Source organism: Dromiciops gliroides, chromosome 4 (assembly GCF_019393635.1).
Source record: "Dromiciops gliroides isolate mDroGli1 chromosome 4, mDroGli1.pri, whole genome shotgun sequence".
Taxonomy (NCBI): Eukaryota; Metazoa; Chordata; class Mammalia; order Microbiotheria; family Microbiotheriidae; genus Dromiciops; species Dromiciops gliroides.
In genome coordinates, this window is record NC_057864.1 from 226,852,146 (window position 1) to 226,877,593 (window position 25,448).

Consider the following 25,448-nt stretch of genomic DNA (forward strand, 5'->3'; position numbering starts at 1 on the left):
GTTTTAGCCCCCTTGGCTAATCAAGTCCCAGAGACAACCTTGTCACCTTTCAAGAAAAAACTAGACTAACTAGATAGTCATCCTATCAAACCCTCAATGATAATGTCTTCCCTCTTAGATTATCTTCCATTTGCAGTATATATAACTTGTATGATCATTTGCCTTTTTCCTCCATTAGAATGTGAACTCCTTGAGGGCAGGGACTTTGTTTCTCTCTTTCCTTGTGTCCCCAGCTCTTAGCACAATGCCTTACACATAGTAAGCACTTAAATGTTTTTTGACTAACTGTCATCTTCAAAAAGAGAAATATGCCTTCTATCACTTGACACAAGTCAGTGATAACAATTTTAAATGGCACAGAGCCAAGGACAAGTCTGTGCGGACACTCCACTAAGAGCCTAATGACTAATCTTTGGGTCCAGCTATTCAGCCATTTGCAAATGTACAGAACTATATAGTTCTGTCTATCCCATTTATTTCCATATTATTCATGAGAATAACATGAAGAATTTTTTGGCAGATTCTTTGCTAAAATCTAGGTAAACTCTATAACATACCCTTAACCTGTCAGTTGAGTAACCCTGTCACAAATGAAGGTATTTGAACAAATAGGACCTGACCTGTTCATGGGGAAGCCATGCTGGTCCTATGCGATCACTGCTTCCTTTTCTATATATTCATACCTTTAATGATATGTTCTATAATTTTGCAAGAAATTGAAACCATCTTTACTGTATTATAGTTCTTAGATTTTACTCTCTTCCTCCCCCTTTTTTTCTTTCCTTTCTTTCTTTCTTTCTTTCTTTCTTTCTTTCTTTCTTTCTTTCTTTCTTTCTTTCTTTCTCTCTCTCTTTTTTTTTGGTGGTCAGGACATTTGTCCTTCTCTGGTCCTGTGCCACTTCTCCTACCTTCAATATCCCAACAGTGGCTCAGTAATAACTTAGCCAGTTCTTTTATTTCTCAGGGATATGGTTCATCCGGACCTGGTAACCTGAATTTATAAAGATTATTTAGGTTCCCCAGAGTTCCTGGGATCTTGAGGTTATTTAGTTCAAATCTTTATTTCACTGATGAAGAAATTCAGGCCTAGATAAGTGAAGTCACTTTCCTGAGATCATGCCGCTATGGCAAGAATCCAACTTTCCTGACCCCAAGTTCCCTGGCTCCACTTCTAAAAGCCCTTTCTCTCATTGGTGAGTTCTTTCTAGAAGTTGTATTTTAGGGAAGGTCTCCAGACCAGGCATCCCTCATTTTCCAACTATGCCATCATGGCCCCTTTCAGGCATCTTCCCTCCATCAGCTTTACAACTCCCCTTTGTGTGTTGCCTTCCCCCATTCAAATGTAAGCTCCAGGGACTGTTTGTCTTTTTGTTTGTTTTTATATACCCACCACTTTGCACAGTGCCTGGCACACAGTAAGTGTTTAATCAATTTTTGACTAATCTTTTCACCCTTTATAATCAACCATTCATTGTAAAGTCTCTTTTATTCATATAACTTTAGATGTCTTTACTGGCTCCAAAGGTGCCTTTGAAATCAAACAGAAATTCTCATTCATGTGTTTCAAACATTTCTCCTTCTAACTGCCCCTTTTCTCTAACATAGAATACTATTTCATAAGGAAAAAATGTATTGCTTACAATCTAATCTTCATGGAAAACTGCCTTCATTATGTCACCCTTAGATAAAAGTTTATAGTAGCTCCTGTTTTCCTGTAGAATAAAATACAAATTTCTGAGCCTAACTTTTAAGACCCTCTATCTAATCCTTCCTAAATCTACCACCTTTCTTTTCTTCTGCCCTATTGCTGGTTAAGCAGATCCCTCTACACTCACACACCCACCATGCTTCCTTCATGCTGTTGCTCATCTTGTTCACCTGACCTTTTTCTTTTCTGTAAATCTGTAAATCTTGCTGAATATGCAACTCGAGTCCAACTCTTCCATAAAGCCTTCTCCAACCATGCTAAGCTATACTGGCTTCCATTTGCCTATTATACTTGTTATTCCTAGTAAAGTGAAATACTTTATTTTCTCATAGTTTTTGTATTTGTATTGGTCCCTCTAACTAGGTACTCAGCTCCCTGAACCAGGTGTTCAGGAAATACTTAATGATTGATTAACCTATTTTTACCTAGATCCCTTATATATGGCCTCCTTAGGCCTCTGTGCATGATACAGCTTTTAGACTTTACCCCAACTCACTCGACCTTGACCCTGTTTTCCCCAGCACAACTCCTATGTACAATTAAATATAGCATTGGTCCCTCAAGTTTGAATGTGGCCTCAGACACTAGCTGTGTGACTCTGGGCAAGTCACTTTTTTTTTTTTAAGTGAGGCAATTGGGGTTAAGTGACTTGCCCAGGGTCACACAGCTAATAAGTGTTAAGTGTCTGAGGCCGGATTTGAACTCAGGTACTCCTGACTCCAGGGCCGGTGCTCTATCCACTACACCATCTAGCTGCCCCTTTGGGCAAGTCACTTAACCTTGTTTGCTTCAGTTTCTTCATTTATAAAATGAGGATAATAACACTAACCTCACAGAGTTGTTGTGAGGATCAGCTGAGATAATATTTGTAAAGTCCTTTGAAAATCTTAAAGCATTCTACAAATACTGGCCACTAATATTGTTATTGTTACTGCTAAGATCTCTCTGAAGAGCCATCTAGCTGGCCAGAGGGCACACAAATCAAAAGTAAAAGGTGTTCTGTTAACTTCTGTATGAAGCCAAAAGTCTCTGTCTCTCTGTCTCTCTCTCTTTGTAGGGCAATCAGGGTTAAGTAACTTGCCCAGGGTCACACAGCTACTAAGTGTCAAGTGTCTGAGGCCATATTTGAATTCAGGTCCTCTGGTGCTTTATCCACTGTGCCACCTAGCTGCTCCCCAAAGGTCTCTCTTTTTTTTTTTTTTTTTGAGAACCATATCTGTAGAATGCATTTGGCTTACTCAGTAAAATTTATTACGTGCCTACTATTTGCAAGGCATTCTTTGCTGTTATGATGATTCAAAGATAAAACAAAAAAATCTCTCCCTTAAGGAGCTTACTTCCTATTGCTGGATGTGGAAAGTGGGGAACGTACATGTACATGGTAACTACAGTATAATTTTGAGGAGAACGCACTAAAAATACAGATGTCAAGAAAGTATAAGAATTACAGAAAAAGTGGTTTCTGAGGTGATCTCTGAAAGAAGCTAAAGTTCCAAGAGGCGGAAGTGAAGAGGGACCCATTCAAGTCAAAGATGTAGAAGCAGGAGGTGAAATAGATTTCAGCATACAGCAAATAGCCCAGCATGATTTAAGTATAGAGTATATAAAAGATTGTCGTATGAAACAGTTCTGAAAAGTTAGTCTGGAACCAGACTAAACATTTAAATGCCAAGCAGATTGTTATATTTTGTCCTGAAAGTAATGAAATTCTTGAGAAGGAGTGGCATGGTGAGACCTATGTTTTAGAAATGTTACTTTGGCAGTTGTGTAAAGGATGACTAGAGAGAAGAGAAACCAGAAACAGAAATGAAGAATGACAAATGAACAAAATAAAAAGATATGATAATAATAATAGCATTTATATAGCATCTCCTATGTCAGACCCTGTGCTAAACAAAAGTTATCTTATTTGATCTTCACAATTTTGCTGGAAGGCAGGTTCTATTATTATCCCCATTATACATTTGAGAAAACTAAGGCAAAAATTAAGTGACTTGCTCAAGGACACATAACTAGTGTTTGAGGGCAGATTTGAACTCAGGTCTTCCTGACACATGTATCAGCTCAGCATACCATCCACCATAAAATTTAGCTGCCTCACATAAAAAGACATGAAATATGTGAAGAAAGCAGAACGAAATAAAAATATATTTAAAAGATTAAAAATATATAATGCATATTAAGAAAAGCAGAAACACAAGATCCATACATATGTGTATAAAATATATCTGGGTATGTATATATACATACATATGTATGTGTGTATGATATACAGATACAGGAGTGAATGGACAAGAAGAAACAATGAATGGAAGGTGAAAGAAACAGGAAATGACGGATCAAAGTTGAAATGAGTATCATGTTGATAAGGTTGTTTTTAATTTATTATAAGTTTAAGTTAAATGTTTTGTGAGGTTTGTGCTCATATACATGAATGTTTTTATTTCTTATCCTTTAAACTTTTCTACAGGAGCATTACTACTGGGTGGAATCCTCTATTCCTGGCAATTTCCTCACTTCAATGCTCTAAGTTGGAACCTTCGAGAAGATTATTCCCGGGGAGGCTACTGTATGATGTCTGTCACTCATCCTGCCATGTGCAAGCGAGTGGCCTTCCGCCATTGCCTGGCTTTAATTGGACTGTCAGTGATGGCTCCCATGTTGAAAGTCACCACATGGACCTTTCCCATCATCTCTTTCCCAATCAACTTGTATATTTCCTACCTTGGTTTTCGGTTCTACAAGGATTCAGACCGCATCAGCTCTAGGAAACTGTTTTTCTGTAGCCTCTGGCATTTACCATTACTCTTGCTCCTTATGCTCACTTGTAAGCAATCATTTGTTGGGGAAAATGGAAACTTCAAAGCTGAAATCAAATAACTTTTCTAGAAAACTAAAACTATGGAGTAACAATGCATTTTTTATATCGGTCAATATTGAGTCATTGAAAGCATAGTACAGGGGCAGCTAGGTGGCACAGTGGATAGAGCACCAGCCTTGGATTCAGGAGGACCTGAGTTCAAATTCGGCCTCAGGCACTTAACACTTACTAGCTGTGTGACCCTGGGCAAGTCACTTAACCCCAATTGCCTCACCAAAAAAAAAGAAAGTGTAGTACAGGGATTAACTGTTTTTAGTGAGTTGATATTCTAAAATAATCTTCCATGCTTATAAATAATGCTATAGTAATGAATACATGTGTATGTGTATATTTGTTTATATATACATATATCCTGAAATATAGGCAACTGATATACGCATGGCATATGCACATATATTTGTGTAGATATTGATCAAAAAATTCTCTCTGGGGAAATTGGTCAGCTTGAAGAATTAGTATTTTCAAAGAATGTCTTTCTTTTACCCAGTGTAACAGGCTACCTTTGGTAATAATAAGAGATGGCATATCTCTCTTTCCCCATCCCTTTTACATTTCCTTCTCTAAAAGAATATGTATGTAGGTTTTTCCTTTCCCCTTCCAGCCCATTTTGTCCCCCCCCCCCTTTTTTTTAAACTAACAATACCAACCTGGCTGATGAATGGCGAACACTAGTAATCTAATACTGCTAGTTCTGTTTCTCAGGCTTCAAATGCCTAACAGATTTCAATAACTTTGCCCTGTGGCAGAGCAGAAGATATTCAGTCCCATTATTGTCCTATGAACAAACCAAAGGCATTATTCTTTGTTCCCTATTTGATAAAAACCATCTCCCTTCAAACAATAATGGGGGGGGGATGGATGGGTTGATCTACAACATACAGAGCTAATCCCGTTTTACTTGGCCATTTCACATAGAACTGCCTCACTTCTTCCCACAGCCCCACAAAATGCACATTAGCATTTCAGAAATTCTGCTGAAGACAAAGGCATAAGATAGTAACTTTGAAAATGCAGTTATTTTCCAGGGCAATTCTTGAGTGAGATCTTGCTGTGGACCTTCAGTGTAAGAAATCCCTCATCCTTTGATCTTATCCAAGTAAAGTTTTCCTTATTGTATCAGTCCTACTCTGTGGAAAAGGTTCTTTCACATTATTGTAAAAATATTTGGTTATTGGAAAGAAGTTCCCATTCTTGTTCCCAAGTTTATACACACCTACATGCACATACATGCACTTCTGTGAGTTAGTACATTGTTGTCCTGCTGAGACTAAGTATTTATCAGTTGCTTTTATTTCATTATGGCTTTTTAAGACACTACTTCAGATCTGCTATGGAGTCCCATCTGCCATAAGCTATAGAAATTTGGAGTCCAGCATGGTGGTGCATGCCTGTAATCCCTGCCATTGGGGGAGGCTGAAGCTCGTAGATCCTTTGAGTTCAGAAGTTCTGAACTACAGTAGGATTGATCAATACCAATCTTGTGAGCCCCTTGTAGGGGGAAGACCATTACACTGCCCAAGGATCGGGAAGCAGGACACAACCCCAAAATAATAACAAAAACAGCCAGTTAAAGCTTCTATGCCAATCAGTATCAGGATCAGACCTGTACGTGTTTACTACATTTCTAGCCTGGATGACATAGTGAGACCCATTCTCCAAAAAATAAAAAATAAATGGTAAGATTTTTTAATTATTTAGTCTTTAGTGTCATTGTCACTCAAAGGAATATATTTTGGAGCCTTAAGTAAGTAACATTTAGACAATCATTGTAAATATGCCAGTTTTCTCAGAATTTTCTGAAGTGGTTGCAGATAATATCTGAACCCTGTTAATATTTATTTGAAATGTTACCTCTCAGCTATACTTGGGCCATTTACAAGGAAAAACATGAACATAGGAATTTCTGGAAAGGAAATCTACAACTTGTTGCAGCTTTCAAATATGTTAAAAAAAAAAACCCAAACCTGATTTTATTTCTCTTCTGCAGTAAAATACTAAATCAGAATTGTGGTATATGTAATGTAAAATTAAGTAAAATATTTTATAATGTGTTTGTACAATTCCTGGTAAAATTGGTAACAATTGATCCCATCCTTCATGAACTAGGAGACAATTAAAGTATACTTGTTTTTTTCAAACTAGTCAAAATGAGTTGGTTGGATTTTTTAATAACTGTGCAGAAAAGAAAATATGCAAGCATTGCCTGCTTACTTAAAACTCCTTTTTTTTTTAATTTAAAACTCCTTTTTTTTTTAACTTAAAACTCCTTTAATCAATCCTGCAAATTTATGCTAACTTAATCTTCTTAACGTACTTCTTTAATTTTGTCACTCACCACTTCCCTCTGAAGTCTTCAGCAACTCCCCATTGCCTGCCAGGCTTCTTAAGGCCCACCACAGTATGACTTCATGCTTCCTTTTCAGCTTTTTCCCACATCCCTAGCCTCTGTGCATACCACACCATAGCCAAACTGGAGTATTCTTTGTTGCCCAAAACAATCCTACTTTTTTCTACCCTTCTACCTTTGTTTGTATCATTTCCTCTACCTAGATTGTACTTCCCTCCAACTCTGCCTCAAATTCTTAATGATCTTTCAAGACTCTAGTTAAACCCTGCTTTCTTCATAGTTTCCTCTCTAATTGCTCCAACTGGAAATTAATTATCTGTACTTCCTATTAACTCCAGTAGTTTTTGGTGCCATTTTTATATCCCTTATATGCATTATATACATTGTCACCATCTTATCTCCCTTCCTAGACAATACATTTTTCAGGGGGAGGAACCCTATGTGTCTAGCACAGTACCTTTTAAATGGTAGACATTCAGTAAATATATGTTGAAAGAATTAGAAATTGTTAAATGTAACTTCCCTTATCAGAAGGAAAAGATGTGGGTGGTACCTGATCCCTATATTCTTCTTACCTGATTTCTAATACTGGGCCTAAGCCTTCAGGGAAAACTAAAAATTTAGATAATTTTGACTACTTTACCTTAGATGCATTCAATGTGACAAAGCAATGCTTTTGTTGTTATTCAGTTGTCTCAGTTATAGCCAACTCTTCATGATCCCATTTGGGTTGTCTTGGCAAAGATACTGGAGTGGCTTCCCATTTCCTTCTCCATTTCATTTTACAGATGAGGGAACTGAGGCAAACAGAGTTAAGTGACTTGTCCAAGGTCATACAGCTTGTAAACATGCGAGGTCAGATTTGAGCTCAGAAAGATGAGTTTTCCTGATTCCAAGCTCAGTGCTCTATCCCTTGCACCACCTAGATGCCTTTTACAATTCCCTACTTAATTCACTATCCTACTCACTTGTTGTGGTGGCTTTTCCAAACACTTTCATCTTTCTTCAAACCTCCCCTTCTCCCTTCCCCCCTCCCCATTGATAACTTTGCCTCATATTTAACTGAACAACTTGAGGCCATTTGCTCCCTATTATCCACTTTTCATCTCACATCACTCAGATGCCTATAGTTTCTATTTCCTCCACTCCATCTAACATGAAGAAGTGGCTCTTCTTCTTGCCAAGGGAAGTCCTTTATATGCAGAAATGATCCCATTCTATCCCATGTGTTTTCTTCAGCAGATTGTCCCCTATGTCATCTCTGCTACCCATTTATGTTTAATCTTTCTCTGTCTATTGGATGCTTCCTTCTTTTATCCAAACATGCCGTGTCTCCTCTTTCCTCAAAAACTCTTACTTGACCCATCTATCCATGCTAGCTAATGCCCTATATTTCTTCTCCCTTTTTGACTAAATGCCTTGATAGAGCTTACCACAGTGCCTAGATTACGGTAGCTACTTAGTAATGCTTGTTGCCTGACTGAGAAAGCCATCTGCAATCAGTAGCTCCACTTTCTTTTAACTCTGCAGTCTGGCTTCCAACCTCATTATTCAACTGATATTGTTCTAATGGCCTTAGCCCTTATCCTTTTTCAACTTTGCAGCCTTTAACAATATCAATTACCCTCCTCTCCTTAATGCTTTTCTCTCGGGGCGGCTAGGTGGTGCAGTGGATAAATCACTGGCTCTGGATTCAGGAGTACCTGAGTTCAAATCCAGCCTCAGACACTTGACACTTACTAGCTGTGTGACCCTGAGCAAGTCACTTAACCCCCATTGCCCTGCAAAAAAACAAAAAAAACCCAACTCCTCTCTCTAGGTTTTTGTATGATTTTTTTTCCTTTCCTGCTCCTAGATTGCTTCTATTTCTTGTGCAGAATCTTTATCCATTTCTAGTACAATATTGAATAATATAGGTGATAATGGGTATCCTTTCTTTCACCTCTGTATTGGGAAGGCATCTTCTAGCTTATCTCCATTACAGATAATGCTTGCTGATGGTTTTAGATAAATATTACTTATCATTTTAAGGTAAGCCCTATTTATTCCTAGAACATGATTCTCACATCTATTTATCTATCCCTAAATTCTCCATTGCTAGCCTTATAGTATAGGTCAGCCTAGCTAAATTTGGAGAGGCTCCACACCAGAAGGTTGTTCATCAGGAGGTTCAATGTTTTTGTCTATATGAATAAAATGTTTTCCCAAGGCCTGGAGGGGATCATAATCTGCTTTGTTTTATTCCAGAATGTGGGACTTTGAATCTAAAAATCTGATTTCATACCCCAGTGGGAATGGAATTTTTTTCAGAGTATGGCATAATACCAAGATGTCAGAACCCTAGGAAAAAAAATACTTGTAAGGATCAAAAGGTAACAAAATGCTCTAGGAAGTTTTAACCTACATTAACCATTTCCCCTTAATAAAATATTTTGACTGGAGTTAATAAATAGTAATTTCCTTTCTTTTAAGTGTTAACTCAGGTGGCAGGTAGTCCTATCTTATAGAGTCTGACTTTCATTTAAAGTTCAAAATCAAGAAACAGGCTGGCAAAATGAGCAAACAACAAAAAAGAACATGATTTTTAAAAGGCAACATTGTAAAAAGGTGACAAGGAAGATCAAGACCCAAACTCAGAAGAAGACAATGATATCAAAACAGCTGCAAGCAAAGCGTCAAAATAAAAAATGGTGAATTGGACACAAGCCCAACAAGCACTTCTGGAACAACTAAAAAAAAAAAAAAGATTTTCAAAATCAAATAAGATGATAAATGAAATGGGAGTGATGCAAGAAAATTATGAAAAACAAGAGCTTGGTAAAAAAAAAAAGTAATGAAAATAACTTAAAAACCAGAATTATCCAAATGGAAAAAAAAGGTACAAAAACTTTCTGAAGAAAACAATTCCTTAAAAATTAGAATTGGGCAAGTGGAAACTAATGGCTCCATGAGACATCAAGAAACAATTTTTAAAAATCAAAAGTTTGGAAAAAAAAGGAAAAAAAAGTGAAATATCTCATTGGAAAAACAACTGACTTGGAAAATAGATTGAGAACAGATAATTTAAGAATTATTAGACTACCTGAAAGCCATAATCAAGCCTATACATCATATTTCAAGAAATCATCAAGGAAAATCTCCCTGATATCTTAGAACCAGAGGGCAAAAATAAAAATTACAAGAATCCACCAATTACCATGTGAAAGATATCTTAAAATAAATATTATGGGGATGTTATAGCCAAAACCCAGAGTTCCCAGGTCAAAAAGAAAATATTGTAAACAGTGAGAAAGAAATGATTCAGATATCATGGAGCCAACATCAGGACCACATAAGATTTAGCAGATTCCATTTTAAAGGACTAAAGGGCTTGGAATATGATATTCTGGAATGCAAAGGTGCTAGGATTAAAATAATCATCTATCCAGAAAAACTAAGTATAATCTTTCAGGGTGGGAAATGGATATTTAATTAAATAAAGGACTTTCAAGCATCTTTGTTTTTTTAAAAAAAAAAGCCCAGAGATGAATAGAAAATTTGACATTCAAATACATTATTCAAGAGAAGCATAAAAAAGTAAATGTGAAAGAGGACTGACTCAAGAAGAACTCAATAAGGTTAAACTAGTTGCATTCCTTTATAGGAAGATTTAACTTTATCATTATTAGGCAGTTAAAAAGACTATACATAGACAGAAAGTGTGAGAGTGAGTTAATTATGTTGGCATGATCTAAAAAAAAGAAGTAGCAGGGCAGTATAATAACAGGGAGAGTTGACAAAACAGGTTGAGTGTTATGCTATTTACAAAAACTTGAAAGAAGCAGAGAAAGATGTCTAAAAGATCATCTATGGAGGAGGCTTTATCAAAAGACACGGACAAGGCTTACATAGGATGAGAATTGGAAGGAATGTAATATGCCTCAATGCTGAGTTTAGTGAAAATCATACTCCACTAAAGAAAGATTTACATTAAATGTATTAAATGAAAATTGTCTAAAATGAATTTTGATTGTTTTGTATCATAACTTTGTTGTATTTTCATTGATAAAGCTATAGCTAAAGCTTTTCTAAATGATTTAAAATAAATTCTTATGTTTTTACATTGCCTAGGGAGGAAAAGAAAGTAATCTGGAATTATGCAAATAAAATAAAATGTTCCTACCCCTTGAACCAGAGACTCCATTATACCCCCAAGAAAACCACTGACAAAGGGGGGACGTGAAGTCCTCAAGTCCAAAATATTTATAGCAGCACTTTTTGTGATAGCTGAGAACTGGAAACAAAGTAAATATTATCAATTGGAAAATGGCTAAACAAATTGTATTATGTGAATATTACTGTGTTGTAAAAAAATTATGTGAATGTAATGGAATATTACTGTGTTGTAAAAAAATTACATGTGCAATGAATACATAGATGCATGGCAAGATCTATATGAATGATTCAAAGTGCAGTAGAGCCAAGAAAATGATTTATATTTATATATTTATATAGTAAAATGATTTCTATAGTACAACAATATAAATAGAACAATGACACACTAAAAAATCAAAAGTAAATGTAATCAAATTATAAAGATCGAGTGAGACTCAAATGAAGAGATAGGAGAAGACATTCCAAACTACTCTTTTGTGGAGCTGGAAGATCTACAGGTATTATACATTGCGCATGTTTTCAAACTTTTTCAATAGAACAGTCAGTTGTGCTGACTCTTCCCCTTCCTCCAAAAATACCATTTATCATATGGGATGGTTCTGTGGAGGAGGAGGAGGAATAGGGGAAAATGTGATACCATGGTGACATAAGAAACAGAAAATATTGATTATAAACTTTTTAAAATGAGAAGACTTGAAATTAATTTTAATATAATCAAAATTGGTTGGATGACCACACCTAAAAAGTAGTTTTTAATGGTTCAATGTTAACATTAAACAACATCTGCACTGGGGTAGTCAAGAGATCTGTGCCTTGCCTTGCACTATCTACCATTTTTATCAATGATTTAGATAAAAACAAAAATGTTATGCTCACCAAATTTAAAAATTTTAATTTACAAATTTAAAGTTAGAATAGATATCTAACACATTGGGCAAAAGTGTCAGGGTCCAGACAGTCTAGAATATTAGGCTGAATCTAAGATAAAATTCAAAATTGATGAATGTAAAGAATATATGTAATGTAAAAATTATATACTTGGATACAAAAAATCAGCTTCCCCAGTATAAGATGGGGGAAGCATGAATATATAGTAGTTGTTCAGAAAAAGATAAATGGTTTTTAGTTAAATGTAAACTCAATGTGAGTCAGCAGTGTGATCTGGCAGCCAAAAAACACAAACCAAACCAAAAAAACCCTAATATGATCTTGGACTGCATTTAAAGCATAGCTTCCAGGAATATGGAAGAGATAGTCCCACTTTATTCTGCCCTTGTCAGATCTCATCTGGAGTATTGTATTTGGTTAGAGGATACCTCACCTTATTAATAAATTGGAGAGTGTATCCAGAAGAGGAAAACCACAATGGTGAAGGGCCTTGAGACCATATCCTAGCATCACTAGAAGGAATTGGGAATGTTTAAACAGTTGTCAAAAGAAGAAATCCAAGCTATCAACAAACATGGGGGGGGGGTGGGGGGGAGCTAAAACTCATTAATATTGGAGAAATGGAAATGAAAGAAACAATGTAGCTTCAACTCATACCCATCAGATTGACAAAGATGACCACAAAAAAAGGAAAATTGTTGGAGGAGTCTGAGGAGAAAGGAGCTGTGAATTAGTTCTGCCATTCTCAACAGAAATTTGAAACTATGCCTCCAAAAGTCACAAAATTCTAGCCCTTTGACCCAATTATACCACTAGTAGGCCTATATCTCAAAGAGATCAAAGTAAAAGGCAAAGGATTCATATGTACAAAATACCTCTATCAGCCCTTCTTACACTTTTAATGAAATGGAAGCTAAATAGTTGACTTATGAATGAATTGTAATATTTTTGTGTCATAAGAAATTATGAAAATACAGTTTCAGAGCAGACTGGAAAGACCTGCATGAACAGATACATAGTGAAGTGAGTGAAGCCAAAAGAAAATTATATACAGTGACAACATTATCAAGAAAAACAACTCTGAAAGACTTAAGAACTCTGATTAATGTACAGGATATTCTAAGATAAAGTCAGAGCTATTTACTAAGCTTCTTATAGCTTCTTTCTCAGCTGAGAGATGGACTAGTTGTGAGTATTTACAATTTTTCTATCCTTTGATATTCCAAAGCACAAGTCAGTGGGTATAATTCTCACCCAAACTTCAGCAGGTAGAACGTAAAGTTCACAGCATATTTCTTAGTAGAGTTGCATACATGCATGAAGTCACATATTTTGAGATTTTTGTTCTAGTCTCAGTGTTCCTAACATATTCAGCTGGGTGCAATTGGAATGCTCAGACTGTGAGCATTGGGTATGTTAAAGTATAGTTTTAGTTTTCTTAATGCCAGAAAGAGTTAACATCTTCTTGAGTAGCATCTTTCAAAGTCTTTGCCTTGGTCAAAATGTTTCCTTTCAGTAAGTCCAAATGTTGAGAGATACTTCTTCCATAAGACATTAACAACTGCAGAAGCTTTCTATCTCTTGGTTTTATATGTAAATATCTTTGGAAGTACACGTAAATACTTTGTGAAATGGTATGTTACAAACAAAAACATGGTATCTCCTTCCAGAGACAGAAAGTCAATGAAGGAAGAGACAGAATGAAAGCTGACACCTGGCAAATATCCTCCAAAATCATCTCTTCTACAAAATAGCCACACACATGCACACACATGCATACACACACACATATCCCAAACTGAAATCTGACTGGAAAAAACAATTTAAAGTTACAGTGATTCATTTCGCTAGCCCAAGGTAGCTTAGGAAGACAGAAAGAGTGGTCCATGGACAGTAGATGGGGCCTGGCAAGGGAGTGCAGCTTAAAGAAGTGGCAGTGGTAGCGGTGGCAGCGCTGGTGGCAACGGTAACACCAGTGCAAAGGGACAGTAAGGGGATGGAATACTTGACCAGAAAGAGATCCTAGGAAACCCCTGCATTAGCACTGGGCACAGGATTGAGTGCCTTTTGGCAGCTCTCTCACTCTGGTCATGGATCCAGATCAGAAAGGAGCACTGGTGGTTATGAGAGAGCAGGGTGACCAGACCTCTCCCTAGATCATATGACCTTGTAAGCACCAAAAACTTACAGGCACCCACTAGCCTGCCAAAGCAGCAGAAGCTCATAAAAGACAGAAGATGGGACCAGGCCTACCCAGCCCCAGAACTGAACAAAGCCCAATTCTAACATAAAGTTCAAAGTCAAGAAGCAGGCTAGACAAATGGGCCAACAACAAAAAACAGAACCTGATTATAAAAAGCTACTATGGTGACAGAGAAGCTCAAGACTAAAACTCAAAAGAAGGCAATGACTTGTAAACATGCACAAAGCTTCAAATAAAAATGCAAATTAGATACAAGCACAACAAAAATTCCTGAAAGAGCTAAAGATAGAGATTTTTTAAAGAAAGCAAAAAAAGAGAAAGACTTTAAAGATCAAATAAGGGTGACAGAGGAAAAATGGTGGGAGAGAAGAAAAGGTAGGGAAAAAATATGAAAAGAGAATTAACAATTTGGTAAGAGGCAAAAAATAAAATAAAATACTAAACAAAATAACTCCTTAAATATAAATATTGTTCAAGTGGAACATAATGACTTTATGAGATATCAAGAACAATTTTTAAACGTCAAAAGACCAAAAAAATGAAAAACATTTCATAGGAAAAACAACTGACCTAGAAAATAGATCAGGGAGAGGTAATTTTAAAATTCTTGGACTATCTGAAAGCCATAGTTTAAAAAGAAAGATCTTAGACATCATATTTCAAGAAATCATAAAGGAAATCTGTCTAGATATCTTAGAACCAGGGGGCAAAGAAGAAATTAAAAGAATACCTCTCACTTCCTGAAAGAAATCCCAAATTAAAAACTCCCGTGAATATTGTAGCCAAAATTCAGAGCTCCCAGGACAAGGAGAAAATACTGGAAGCAGCCAGAATGAAACAATTTAAATGTCATGGAGCTACAAAATTTTTTAAAATAAAATACTCACTACCTAGGAGATTACAGAAATGTATCACAAAAATCATAATTATGATAGGTTTATATAATGGTTTATACAAGGAATGCAGGGCTAGACAATATTAAGAAAACTATATAATATTTAATCATATCAATTAAAAATAAAATCATATATTAATAGATCTAGAAAAAATCTTGACAAATATAATACCAATTTGTACTTTAAAACACTAGGAATAAATGGGAATAAATGGAGCTTATCTATCCCTATTGAGGGAATCAATAAAAAAAGAAATATGAAGGAAGGGGAAATGGCAGTACAAGATCTCAAACTATATTATAAAGAGGTAGTCATCAAAACAATTTGGCAATGGATAAGAAATTGGCTGATCAATGTAATGGATTAGGTACATAATATACAGAAGCAAATGAGCATAGTAAACTACGCGTTCAATAAAGCCAAAGATCCAAGCTTTGGAGGCAAGAACTAACTATTTGACAAAAACTACTGACAAAACTAGAAAGTGATTTGGCAGAAACCAGATCCAGACCAACATCTCACACCATATACTAAGCTAAGTTCAAAATGGGTACATAATTTAGACATAAAGAGTATTATCATAAACAAATTAGGACAGCAGGAAAGAAATTACCTGTCAGATCCATGAATTTCAGAAGAGTTCATGGCCAAACAAGAGATAGAAAGGTTCACAGGAAGTAAAAAAAGGGTAATTTTAATTACATTAAATCTAAAAGGGTTTTGTACAAACAAAACCAATACAGCTGAAATTAGAAGAAAAACAGGAAACAAGGAAAGCCATTTTGTAGCAAATGTCTCTGATAAAGGCCTCATTTCTCAAATATATGGAGAACTGGACCATATTTATTTAAAAAAAAAAAAAGAACCATTCCTCAATTGATAAATGTCTAAGGAAATGAACAGGTTATTTTCAAAGGCAGAAATCAAAGCTATCAATATTAATATGAAAATTGTCTAAATCACTAATAATCAAAGAAATGCAACTTAATACAACTCATGTACTACCTCACACATATGAGGTAGAAGACACAAAAAGAAATGACAAATATTGGAGGGGAAAAATACACTAATGCACTCTAGGTGAAGCTGTGAAATGTTTTGCATGACTTCACAGGTATAATGGGTATAGTAGGTCTTGCCTTCTCATCGGGTATGGGAGTCTTGAAGGGAAAAAGAAAAAAGAAGAAAATTTGGAAAAGAAAAAAATTTTAAAAGAAAGGCAAATTTTTTTGGTTCTTCTATTTGTGGTTCTCTTAAATAAACATAAATGAAGTTATTCAGGGCTTTTAGGATACTTATTTATAAATTTTCAATAAGAACTACCAAATCCTAGAAAAACTTTTAATTTTCAAAGATTGAATGGATGTGGCCAAGTCAGGATCAATCCTTTTTTTCTCTGGATCAATGCTTATATTATTTTGAAGTAATACCTAACACACATACTTGACACAAGCTCTGCAAAACTTAAATTTGTCAACCACAAGCTTCAGATGAGCTTTCTTTAATCCAACATTTCCATTAGTCTCTCCTCTTGTACTTTAAGGTCTTTCAAATGATATCAAGGTACATCAACACTTGCAAATATTCTGTGTCTCCAACTACTTTCTCCATTACCTATTGGTGTATGGCAGAGGTCTCTCCTCAAAAATGTCAGCACGAATGGAAGCAGAATTGCCCTACTCTGGCAAGGATTGAAAAAAAAAGAGTACGTATTTGAGAAATGATCAAGAAATGCAAAGATAAACAATGAGTAAAAAGAGGCTGGGGGAAAAGAGTAAAAAGAAGAAAGCATCAAGTTTAAAGAAATGTTATAGAACCAGGATACAAACTCAGAATAGAACAATTCTACCTCATCTATTAAAGCAAAGCCTCAAAGAAATTATAGATTTGACATAAGCTTTATTCTAATAACAGGAATAAAAGAAAGAAATGTTCAAAAAGATTAATGTACGTAGATTGAGAGTTCTAGCAGAGAGATTTGGAAGGAGAATAAAGATATTAATTTTAGAGAGCAATCTGGAATTATGCCCAAAGAGTTATAAAACTCTGTATACCCTTTGACCCAGCAATACCATTATTATGCCTGTTTCCCAAGGTAATCAGGGAAAAGGGGGGGGGGACTTATATGTCCTGAGATATTTGTAACAGCTCTCTTTGTGGTGGCAAAGAAGTAGAAATTGAGGGGATGACTATCAATTGGGGAGTGGCTAAAAAAGTTGTGGTATATGATTGTGATGGAATACTATTGTGCTATTATAAGAAATGATGAACTGGTTGATTTTAGAAAAACATGGAAAGACTTGAATGGAATAATGAAGAGTGAAATCATCAGAACCAAGAGAATATTGTACACAGTAAAAGCAATATTGTTTGAAGAACAAATGTGAATGACTAGGTTATTCTGAGTATTAGAAATAGTCAAGTACAAAGGACCTATGAAGAAAGATACTATCCACCTCCAAAGAAAGAACTGAGAAATAGACATATGCATATGTACATATGTATACACACATACATATCTGTGTCCAATAGTGACCTTATCTATTGTGGGGTAAGGAGAGAGAGAGAGAAAAAAAATAGTGCATAGCAAAGAAGAAAAGGAAACTCAGAAGGAAGCACAGAAAAGAAGGGTAGTTTTGAAAATGATGTGTAGTATTTATTACATAGTGGGTGTTGTTAAAGTAAATAGTATGAAATGGAGATTCATTGTCATATTGAATTCTTTTCTTGTGCTGTGCTGTATATGTGGATTTTTTTGTCTTTTCATATTTAAGATAAAAATGAATAATTTTTAAAAGAAAAAAAGAGTTTGATATAGGAGGTTAAAATCTTACTCAAATAATAGACACCTTAAAATTAGATCAATCATTCAGGAAACAATTTAAAAAGTTAAAAAGAAATTGTAGGAATGAAAAAGCATCATAAAATCCAAGATATTATTAGATATAGATCTAATGCCTGTTAGTTACAGAATGCTATTAATTCAAGTTCAATATTGGGATAAAATGGCACTCACAAACACCAAACAGTTAACAAGAGTAGCTTATACAGTATTCAGTCTCCCATAATCCTCATAGAATTAAAACTTCTAAGGCACTTATTTTAAGTTCCATTTTCTAAACTTTTTTAATGTGATTGCACTGAAGATCTTGCCTCTTGCCCCACTTTTTAAATTGTGCCTGTCTTAGAAATACCAATTCCAGCAGATGGTAGGTCCAACAGATACTCCATGGTGGGAATCATCTTATGTCTGTGTTTGGACAGTTCATTATTACCCTGTGCCCCTCCCATGATCATTTTCCCCCATTTGTCATGAAATCTCCTTTCCTTTCCATTTTTTTTTTCCTGAGCAATAAGGGTTAAGTGACTTGCCCTGGGTCACACAGCTAGTAAGTGTCAAGTGTCTGAGGCCAGATTTGAGTTCAGGTTCTTCTGAATCCCGGGTGAGTTCTGTATCCACTGCACCACCTAGCTACCCTGAAGTTATCAGTTGCTCCCAGCTGTTTACAAAGTTCTCACCTGTTATTTCAGTATGAAATTTAACCTGTAGGCAAGGAGGAAAGGAGGAGAAGAAAGTTGAGAAGATTCCCCTGGAAGGGACCTTGGAAATTATCTAGTGGTTGAAGACTAGAACTAGAACCTGAATGTTGCAGATCCTTCCTGAGTCTTTTTTCCCCCTTTACCCCTGCTCCATAGATTTCTTCTCTTCCTTCAAAATTCAGCTCAAGCCTTTCTCTGATGCACTCAACAACTAGTGGCTTCCTTTTCAAACTACCTTGTATTTCACTGCTTGTATTTCTTTTTATTCTTTTGAACAGGCAAAATGAGGCCATCTTTTGCTTCATTTCTTACCTAACCCTAATAACTGAATGGGTGTTGCCTCAGACAAACTGAGACCTGGGAAAGACCTTGGGCTGAAAAAGGCCAAGGTCTCCCACTGCATCTGGGGCCATCTCCAGTCATCCTCATCTATGTCTTTCCACTGAACCCAGATGACTCTGGAGCTGGTGACTTTGCACAGCCCTGCCTCACTTAAATCCAGTTTACTTACAAATCAAGACATCATCTTCCTTATGCCATTGGTCTTTGAGAATGAAGGACAAACAACAAGAGCCCCCAAGAATTCTGGTTCCTCTTCTTCTGAGGGAAGATAAGTGGTCTCTCTAAGTATCAAATCCATGTGTACTATGCCTACTGAAAGTTCTCTATTCTCCATTATAGACTATCTCTCTTCCCCTACAGGAATGTTCTTTCAAAGGATCCCCTCACACCATTGAAACATTTCCTCCTTTTATTTTATTTTTTCTCTTTGTTTCCTCACTCATTCTCCCATAGACCCTCTTCTTTCCAAGAGATTGACCTGATTAGGATGATGTATCACATTATCTTCTCTTTCTTATTCTTCCCCTTTCTCCTTTTATACACTCTTCTGTTCTATAATTTAGGCACACAATAAACATTAATTCACCTGTAGCTGAATTGTTGTGAGGTTTAAGTCCTTGATTTCAAGTTTCTTTCTCCATTATGTCTTCTATTTGACTTCTATTTTCACCTATGTCCCATGTATTTTTAAAAAGAAATTTCTTAATCGTCTCTGTGAGGGAAAAATTCATCCTCTTCTCAATAATTCTCAGGAACTCAGCAGCAAAGTGACAAAAGCTCTTTTATTCCCTTCTCTCGAAGAGGCCCTAGACCCTAGTGCAAATGGGCCCTCCCCTTTTTCATCATTGGTCCGATTACTCAAGGGTTACAATCTACACACAAAAAGTAGCTAATCGGAACGCAGTATTCCCATCCCTCTTCTTCATATAGGCATGACTCAGGAATGGACCTTATTTTCCTTATATGGATACAACTCGGGAGGACCTTGTTGAGAACAGGGCTCTTTGAACCATGTGACTTTAGCCTGAAGGGGCAGAGGGGATCTGAGACCTTTGTCCTACCAGCAGGTCAGGATTGTTGTATCCACATTGAGAGGAGGTAACTACCCATTTTCTCACAGTCTCTCTATTGTTCTGTTGTTGATGTTGTCCTTGGTCGCTGCATTTGTTTACTTCCTTATACTTCTATTGTCTGTGGTGTTTGAGAAACAAATAGTTTGTTCAAGATTTATGTACATTCTTTTCTAATCCCTTTCTCATCAAAAAAACTAATTTGATACTGATTTTCATAGTTATGAGTATACCCCAACTGAAATGAATTTGCATTCATTCTGTATATATAGATATAGATAGTGTGTGTATACATTTTTGTATGTATTTTGTATTATATATCTGTGTAAATGTTGTTTTTCCCTAGCAAGCTTCTTGAGGATGAGAACTGTTTTAGCTTTATCTTCGTATCCCCAGCACCTAGGGATTCCAGGGATATAGTAGTCACTGAATTTTGTATATATACATATACACATACATATATATATACATATATATAGGAATAAGGCAGGGTTCTCTATTCCAATATCATGAATTATGTTATATGCAGCAAAGAGCTAAGGATGTCTTATTTTCATGAAGGCTTTCCCAATGCACACAGATAATATACTAATTGCATTGATTCTGGAAGCTTTACAAAACCTTCTCAATAAAATTCTCATTTGAAAGAGAACAACTTAAATATTTTCCTGCCATAAAAAGGGGCGGGGGATGAAAAAGACATGCTGCCCACATTACAACATTCAATTGAACAGACAACCCATTGAGTTATTCAATCAGGTTATAATCTAATTGGATTATACTTTGGAGAGGTACTGAAGAAAGACAATGAGTTGGTCACAGAATGGGACAGAGGAAGGAAATTTGCCTGAATCAAATGCAGGGGAAATTCAATGGTCCAAAGACTTAAATGGTCTCATTGCTACAAAATCCTGCCTTTTAAAAATTAATATTCTCCTAATGATGCTCTATGTTTGCAAATCATGGAACACTATGATCTCAGAATGATTAAAATTCAGGTGATCCTGAAAACAGTGGAAAGATTGATTGTTTTCTTGAAGGTAATCAGAATTAAGTGACTTGTCCAGGTTACACAGCTACTAAGTGTCTGAGTCCAGATTTGAATTTAGGTCCTTCTGACTCCAAGGCCAGTACTCTACCCACTGTACCATCTAGCTGCCCTAGAAAGTTTGATTTTAAGAATACTACCTCATATTAACTACATATGACTTTCATGAGAATCATGTCATGAGAAACACCAGGGATATATATGACCAGAAAAAAGGTGACCTTGTCATTTAGTGAGAATAAGGAATAAAATAGATAACCTGAGTGTTATACTAGTACTCAAGGATTAAACATACACAAATACTCACCTACATACCACTTAAAAGCATTGGTCAGATCCTTTAAGGAGAATTAATGGAAGAACATGAATAAGAATCATATAAGATGAAAAAAATATGAAAAGATTTCCATTTTTGTACCTCTTTGGAGAATATCTAGTTAATGTCAGGATTCATCTAAGAATATGGGAAATTAAGATCTAATAAGGATATGAAACTTATATATTAATAGCTACAACTTAGCAAGTAATGAGTCCTTTAAGAAGGCTAAATGCGTGTTTCTTCATAGCCACACTGAAGTCAAGTATTGAGTGGCTGCCACTGACTGAACAAGATGACACTGAATACCAAATGTAGAGAAGACTTCATGATGAAGGTGTCCAGGGCTTGTCCTGGCCCTGCTCAGCTGACATTCAAGTCTTCTCTCAAAATGCAAAATGCAAAATTTCAAGTATTCATTTCATCTATACTTGAGAAGGCAGACCAAACGGAGAAGCATTTTTTGTATTTGAATCAGAAGATTAAGTAAAATGGCACTGAAAAAAAAGAAGAGAAACACAAATATGTCAAAGTTTTCAAATCAAAAAATTATGAAATGGATTGTGTATTTAAACAGACTGGTCCAAATAGCCGTGGCACTGCCAATGATGACTTTGTGCATCTAGGAGGCTGTAGTAAGGAAGAAATTGCTCAGTTTCTTTCAGAGATGGAAATCATGCCAAATGGAGTAACACTGCTAGTTGGAAGTCCAGAGGAAGAATATGGTGTCTATGGTGGAGGGCAAGGAGGCTGTGATGACTACAATGGATATAATGATGGATATGACTTTGGGTCAGATAGAGACTCTCAATTACTATTTTTTCAGGAATGTCTGTCTGATCATAGATATGGAGATGGTGGGTCCACTTTCCAGAGTATAACAGGCCATTGTGTGCACATGAAAGGATTACCTTACAGAGCTACTGAAAATGATATTTACAATTTTATCTCACCACTCAACCCTGTGCAAGTACACATTGAAATTGGACCCGATAGCAGAGTGACTGGAAAAGCAGATGTTGAATTTGCTACACTTGAAGTTGCTGTGGCAGCTATGTCAAAAGATAAAACAAATATGCAGCAAAGATATGTAGATTGCTTCTCAAATTCTACAGCAGGAACAAGCAGTGGTCCTTATGGTTTGTTAAATTAGTTAAGGTAAGGTGGTCCAGCTAGCTAGCAGCTGGCTGGTGTTTATGGAGAAGACTTTGGTGATCAAAGCATCATGAGCAGATATGACCAAAGTTTACAGGAAAACTCTAAGTGTTTTTTTTTCAATCAAACATTGCATAGGAAGGCAAAGAGCAGTGAATAGTATCTACTACAGTAGTGGGAGTTGTGTATCTATGGGAATAAATGGAATGGGAGGGAAGCGCAACATGTCCAATATGAATTGGTAGATGGATAATGTAATCCTGATCATTGACTCTCGGTCAACTTTTTAAAAAACAAGCAAAAGGGGCAGCTAGGTGGCACAGTGGATAAAGCATTGGCCCTGGAGTCAGGAGGACCTGAGTTTAAATCTGGCCTCAGACACTTGACACTTACTAGCTGTGTGACCCTGGGCAAGTCACTTAACCCCCATTGCCCTGCAAACCAACCACCCCCCCAAAAAAAAAGCAAAAATGAAGTTAACAGTTTTGCAGTACAAACTTCTGATTTATGCTTATTGTCAATGAAATCAATTACCTTTAAAACTTTAGTTTCAATACCTTTAAATACAAAAAAAAAACCCCATTCATCTAGGATGTCACATCAAGTTACGTAAAGACTATAACTTAAATGATTTTAGCTTTCCTCAAGATAGTTATGTCATAGGAGTGTACCTAAGCAGTAAACATGCTTAGCTTAAAGCAGTTTCAATTATGTTAAATATTGCTCCTATACCATATTACATGGAACACTAAGATGTATGTTGGGAGACATGGGTTTTTTTGTAAAACCAAATTTAAGAGCTTTGTCTGTGATTGAAAACTGAAATTTAAAAAAAATATTTTGATAACTGTTCAATATAATTGGCTTCCTTAGTAATCCTTTGTAGTTTATGCATTTAAAACAATATCCTGAAAAAAGATCCATGGGCTTCAGTAGACTGCCAAGGGAATCCATTACAGAAAAGATGTTAGAAACTGCTGTCCCACAAATTCAGAGGAAGTTGAGATTTCATTATGCTTGAGGGTTGAAGAAAGGCTCTGTGGAGGAGCACTGATTTATAAGTTAGGCATTGAAAAATAAGTAGAATGTTGTTAGGTAGAAAAGCAAACTGGAAAGCATTCTAGGAGATAGGAATAGCATGAGAAATGATTTAGCTTGTTAAGGGCACAGGATTTTGGAGGATTTATTGTAGTCCAATTTGGCTGAAGGTTAAGGAGAAGACTGGAAAGGTATGTTAGATGCAAATCATGGAAGGCCTTGAATGCTAGATTAAAGAGTTTGGATTTTAATTGGTAGACATTGAAGAATCATTAAAGGAATTCAATGTGAAACTTCCTAAGACTCAGGAAATGAAAATGGTTGATGATCCACAGAAATCCACAATCCAGTAAAGAGGTGGTAATTTAACATAATTCAACAAACATACATTAAGTTCTTATTACATGAAAGGCTCAGTGCTAGGTGCTGGGATACAAAGATTTTTTTAATGATCTAGTTCATGTCCTCAAGGAGTTTGTAGTCTAGTAGAAGAATAAAATACATATAAAGATAATTATAATACAAGTTAGAATGAGATACATTTTAAAAATTGAATTAAGAGGTCTGAGAAATAAATTATTAAATCAGAGATGGATCATCTTTTGAGGAGTAGGAAGGGCAGGAATCATAAAAAACTAGAAAGATGACACAGAAAGAGAAAGGTTCTGGATGGAAATGAGGAGGGAGTGTGTCACAGGCATGAGAGAAGGCATTCAAAATGTAGAACAATGGGAGAAAATAGGGAGAGATCAGAGAATGGCAAATAGTTCGGTTTCCTAGAAAATAGAATGCATATAGGAGCAAAGGACTGACAATGTAAATTGGAGCCAGGTTGTTGAGTGATTTGAATTACAAACTAAAATATGTAATTTATCCTTTTGACATGGAGGAACCATTGGGCAGGGGAGTAATGAGACCTATGCATTAAGAAGATTACTTTGGCAGCTGTGTGGTATATTGATTAGAGATTGGAAATAACTGGAATCAATGAAACCAGAGAGGGATGGAAGGGAAGAGTATGCTAACAAGGAAACAGGGGCTATTACAATATCCATGTTAGACTCAATGAGAAATTGCATAAGGTAAAAGGAAATATATTTCAAAGAATTTAAATTCTCTTTCTGGTAAAAAGGCAAGGAAAAATCTTAAGGTAACTAGATCTTTTTAGACTAAAAAGAAATTGTGTGGCCTTTGTGAATAGCCATGGCAGCATCCTAAGTCCCCAGATGCCACCCTTTTCAGACTTAGTCACCCAGGTATTCAAATGACAGAAATGACTCTTGTAACAGATAAGTTTTTTCTGGGTTTGGTATGATTACTCAGGAGGAAAACTAACTACTGTGGGAGTGTCGGCTACTAGGGCCTTACATACATTTACTTGCACCTGATTCAATCCATTTACATAAGTTAAGAAACTAGGAGGTTAAGATGTTTGAGGGAATATCAATATGTATGTTGAAATCTCCTAGTATGAGGACAAGAATTTAGAAGGCAGAAGCAATTATGATCCAGGTCACAGAGCAAGGGTCTGAGGCCAGACTTGAACTCATCTTCCTGACTTCAGGCCAACACCCAGCCACCTCTGTTTAAGGAGAGGGGAAAGGAAAGAGAATGTCTGGTAGGTATGTAGCCAAAAGCCACCAAGATTTTGTTTGGGTAGTAGATGTGGATTGTATGAACCTCAAAGAAGAAGTTAAAATATAGTGATGGTGGAAGGGGGAGAACCTAGAAATAACAAGGGGGAGCAAGGAGTATGCCAACTCCCCTACCTTGACCAGTCAGCTTGGGAAATTAAGTGAAAATGCAGCCAGTGTTGAAAGGGGTGGTCAGAGAGGTTTTGTCATCAGGAGGGAGACAAGTC

The 25,448-nt window shown here is 36.1% G+C and overlaps 2 protein-coding genes across 2 annotated transcripts in view; both read left to right on the forward strand.

The window, feature by feature from the left end:
• Positions 1-7,716, forward strand: part of LOC122725854 (protoheme IX farnesyltransferase, mitochondrial) — an 81,890-nt gene extending 74,174 nt beyond the window's left edge. The window contains exon 7 of the mRNA XM_043963201.1: positions 4,179-7,716. Within this exon, the coding sequence (XP_043819136.1) occupies positions 4,179-4,588 (410 nt within the window). The 3' untranslated portion in view covers positions 4,589-7,716. The remainder of the gene's footprint in view (positions 1-4,178) is intronic.
• A 6,160-nt stretch (positions 7,717-13,876) lies between these two features.
• On the forward strand, positions 13,877-22,794 carry LOC122754872 (heterogeneous nuclear ribonucleoprotein H2-like). Its single transcript, XM_044003312.1, is given in 3 exon segments — positions 13,877-13,945; positions 21,972-22,638; positions 22,688-22,794. Coding segments are annotated over 3 exon segments (843 nt in total).
• The last annotated feature ends 2,654 nt before the right edge of the window (positions 22,795-25,448 follow it).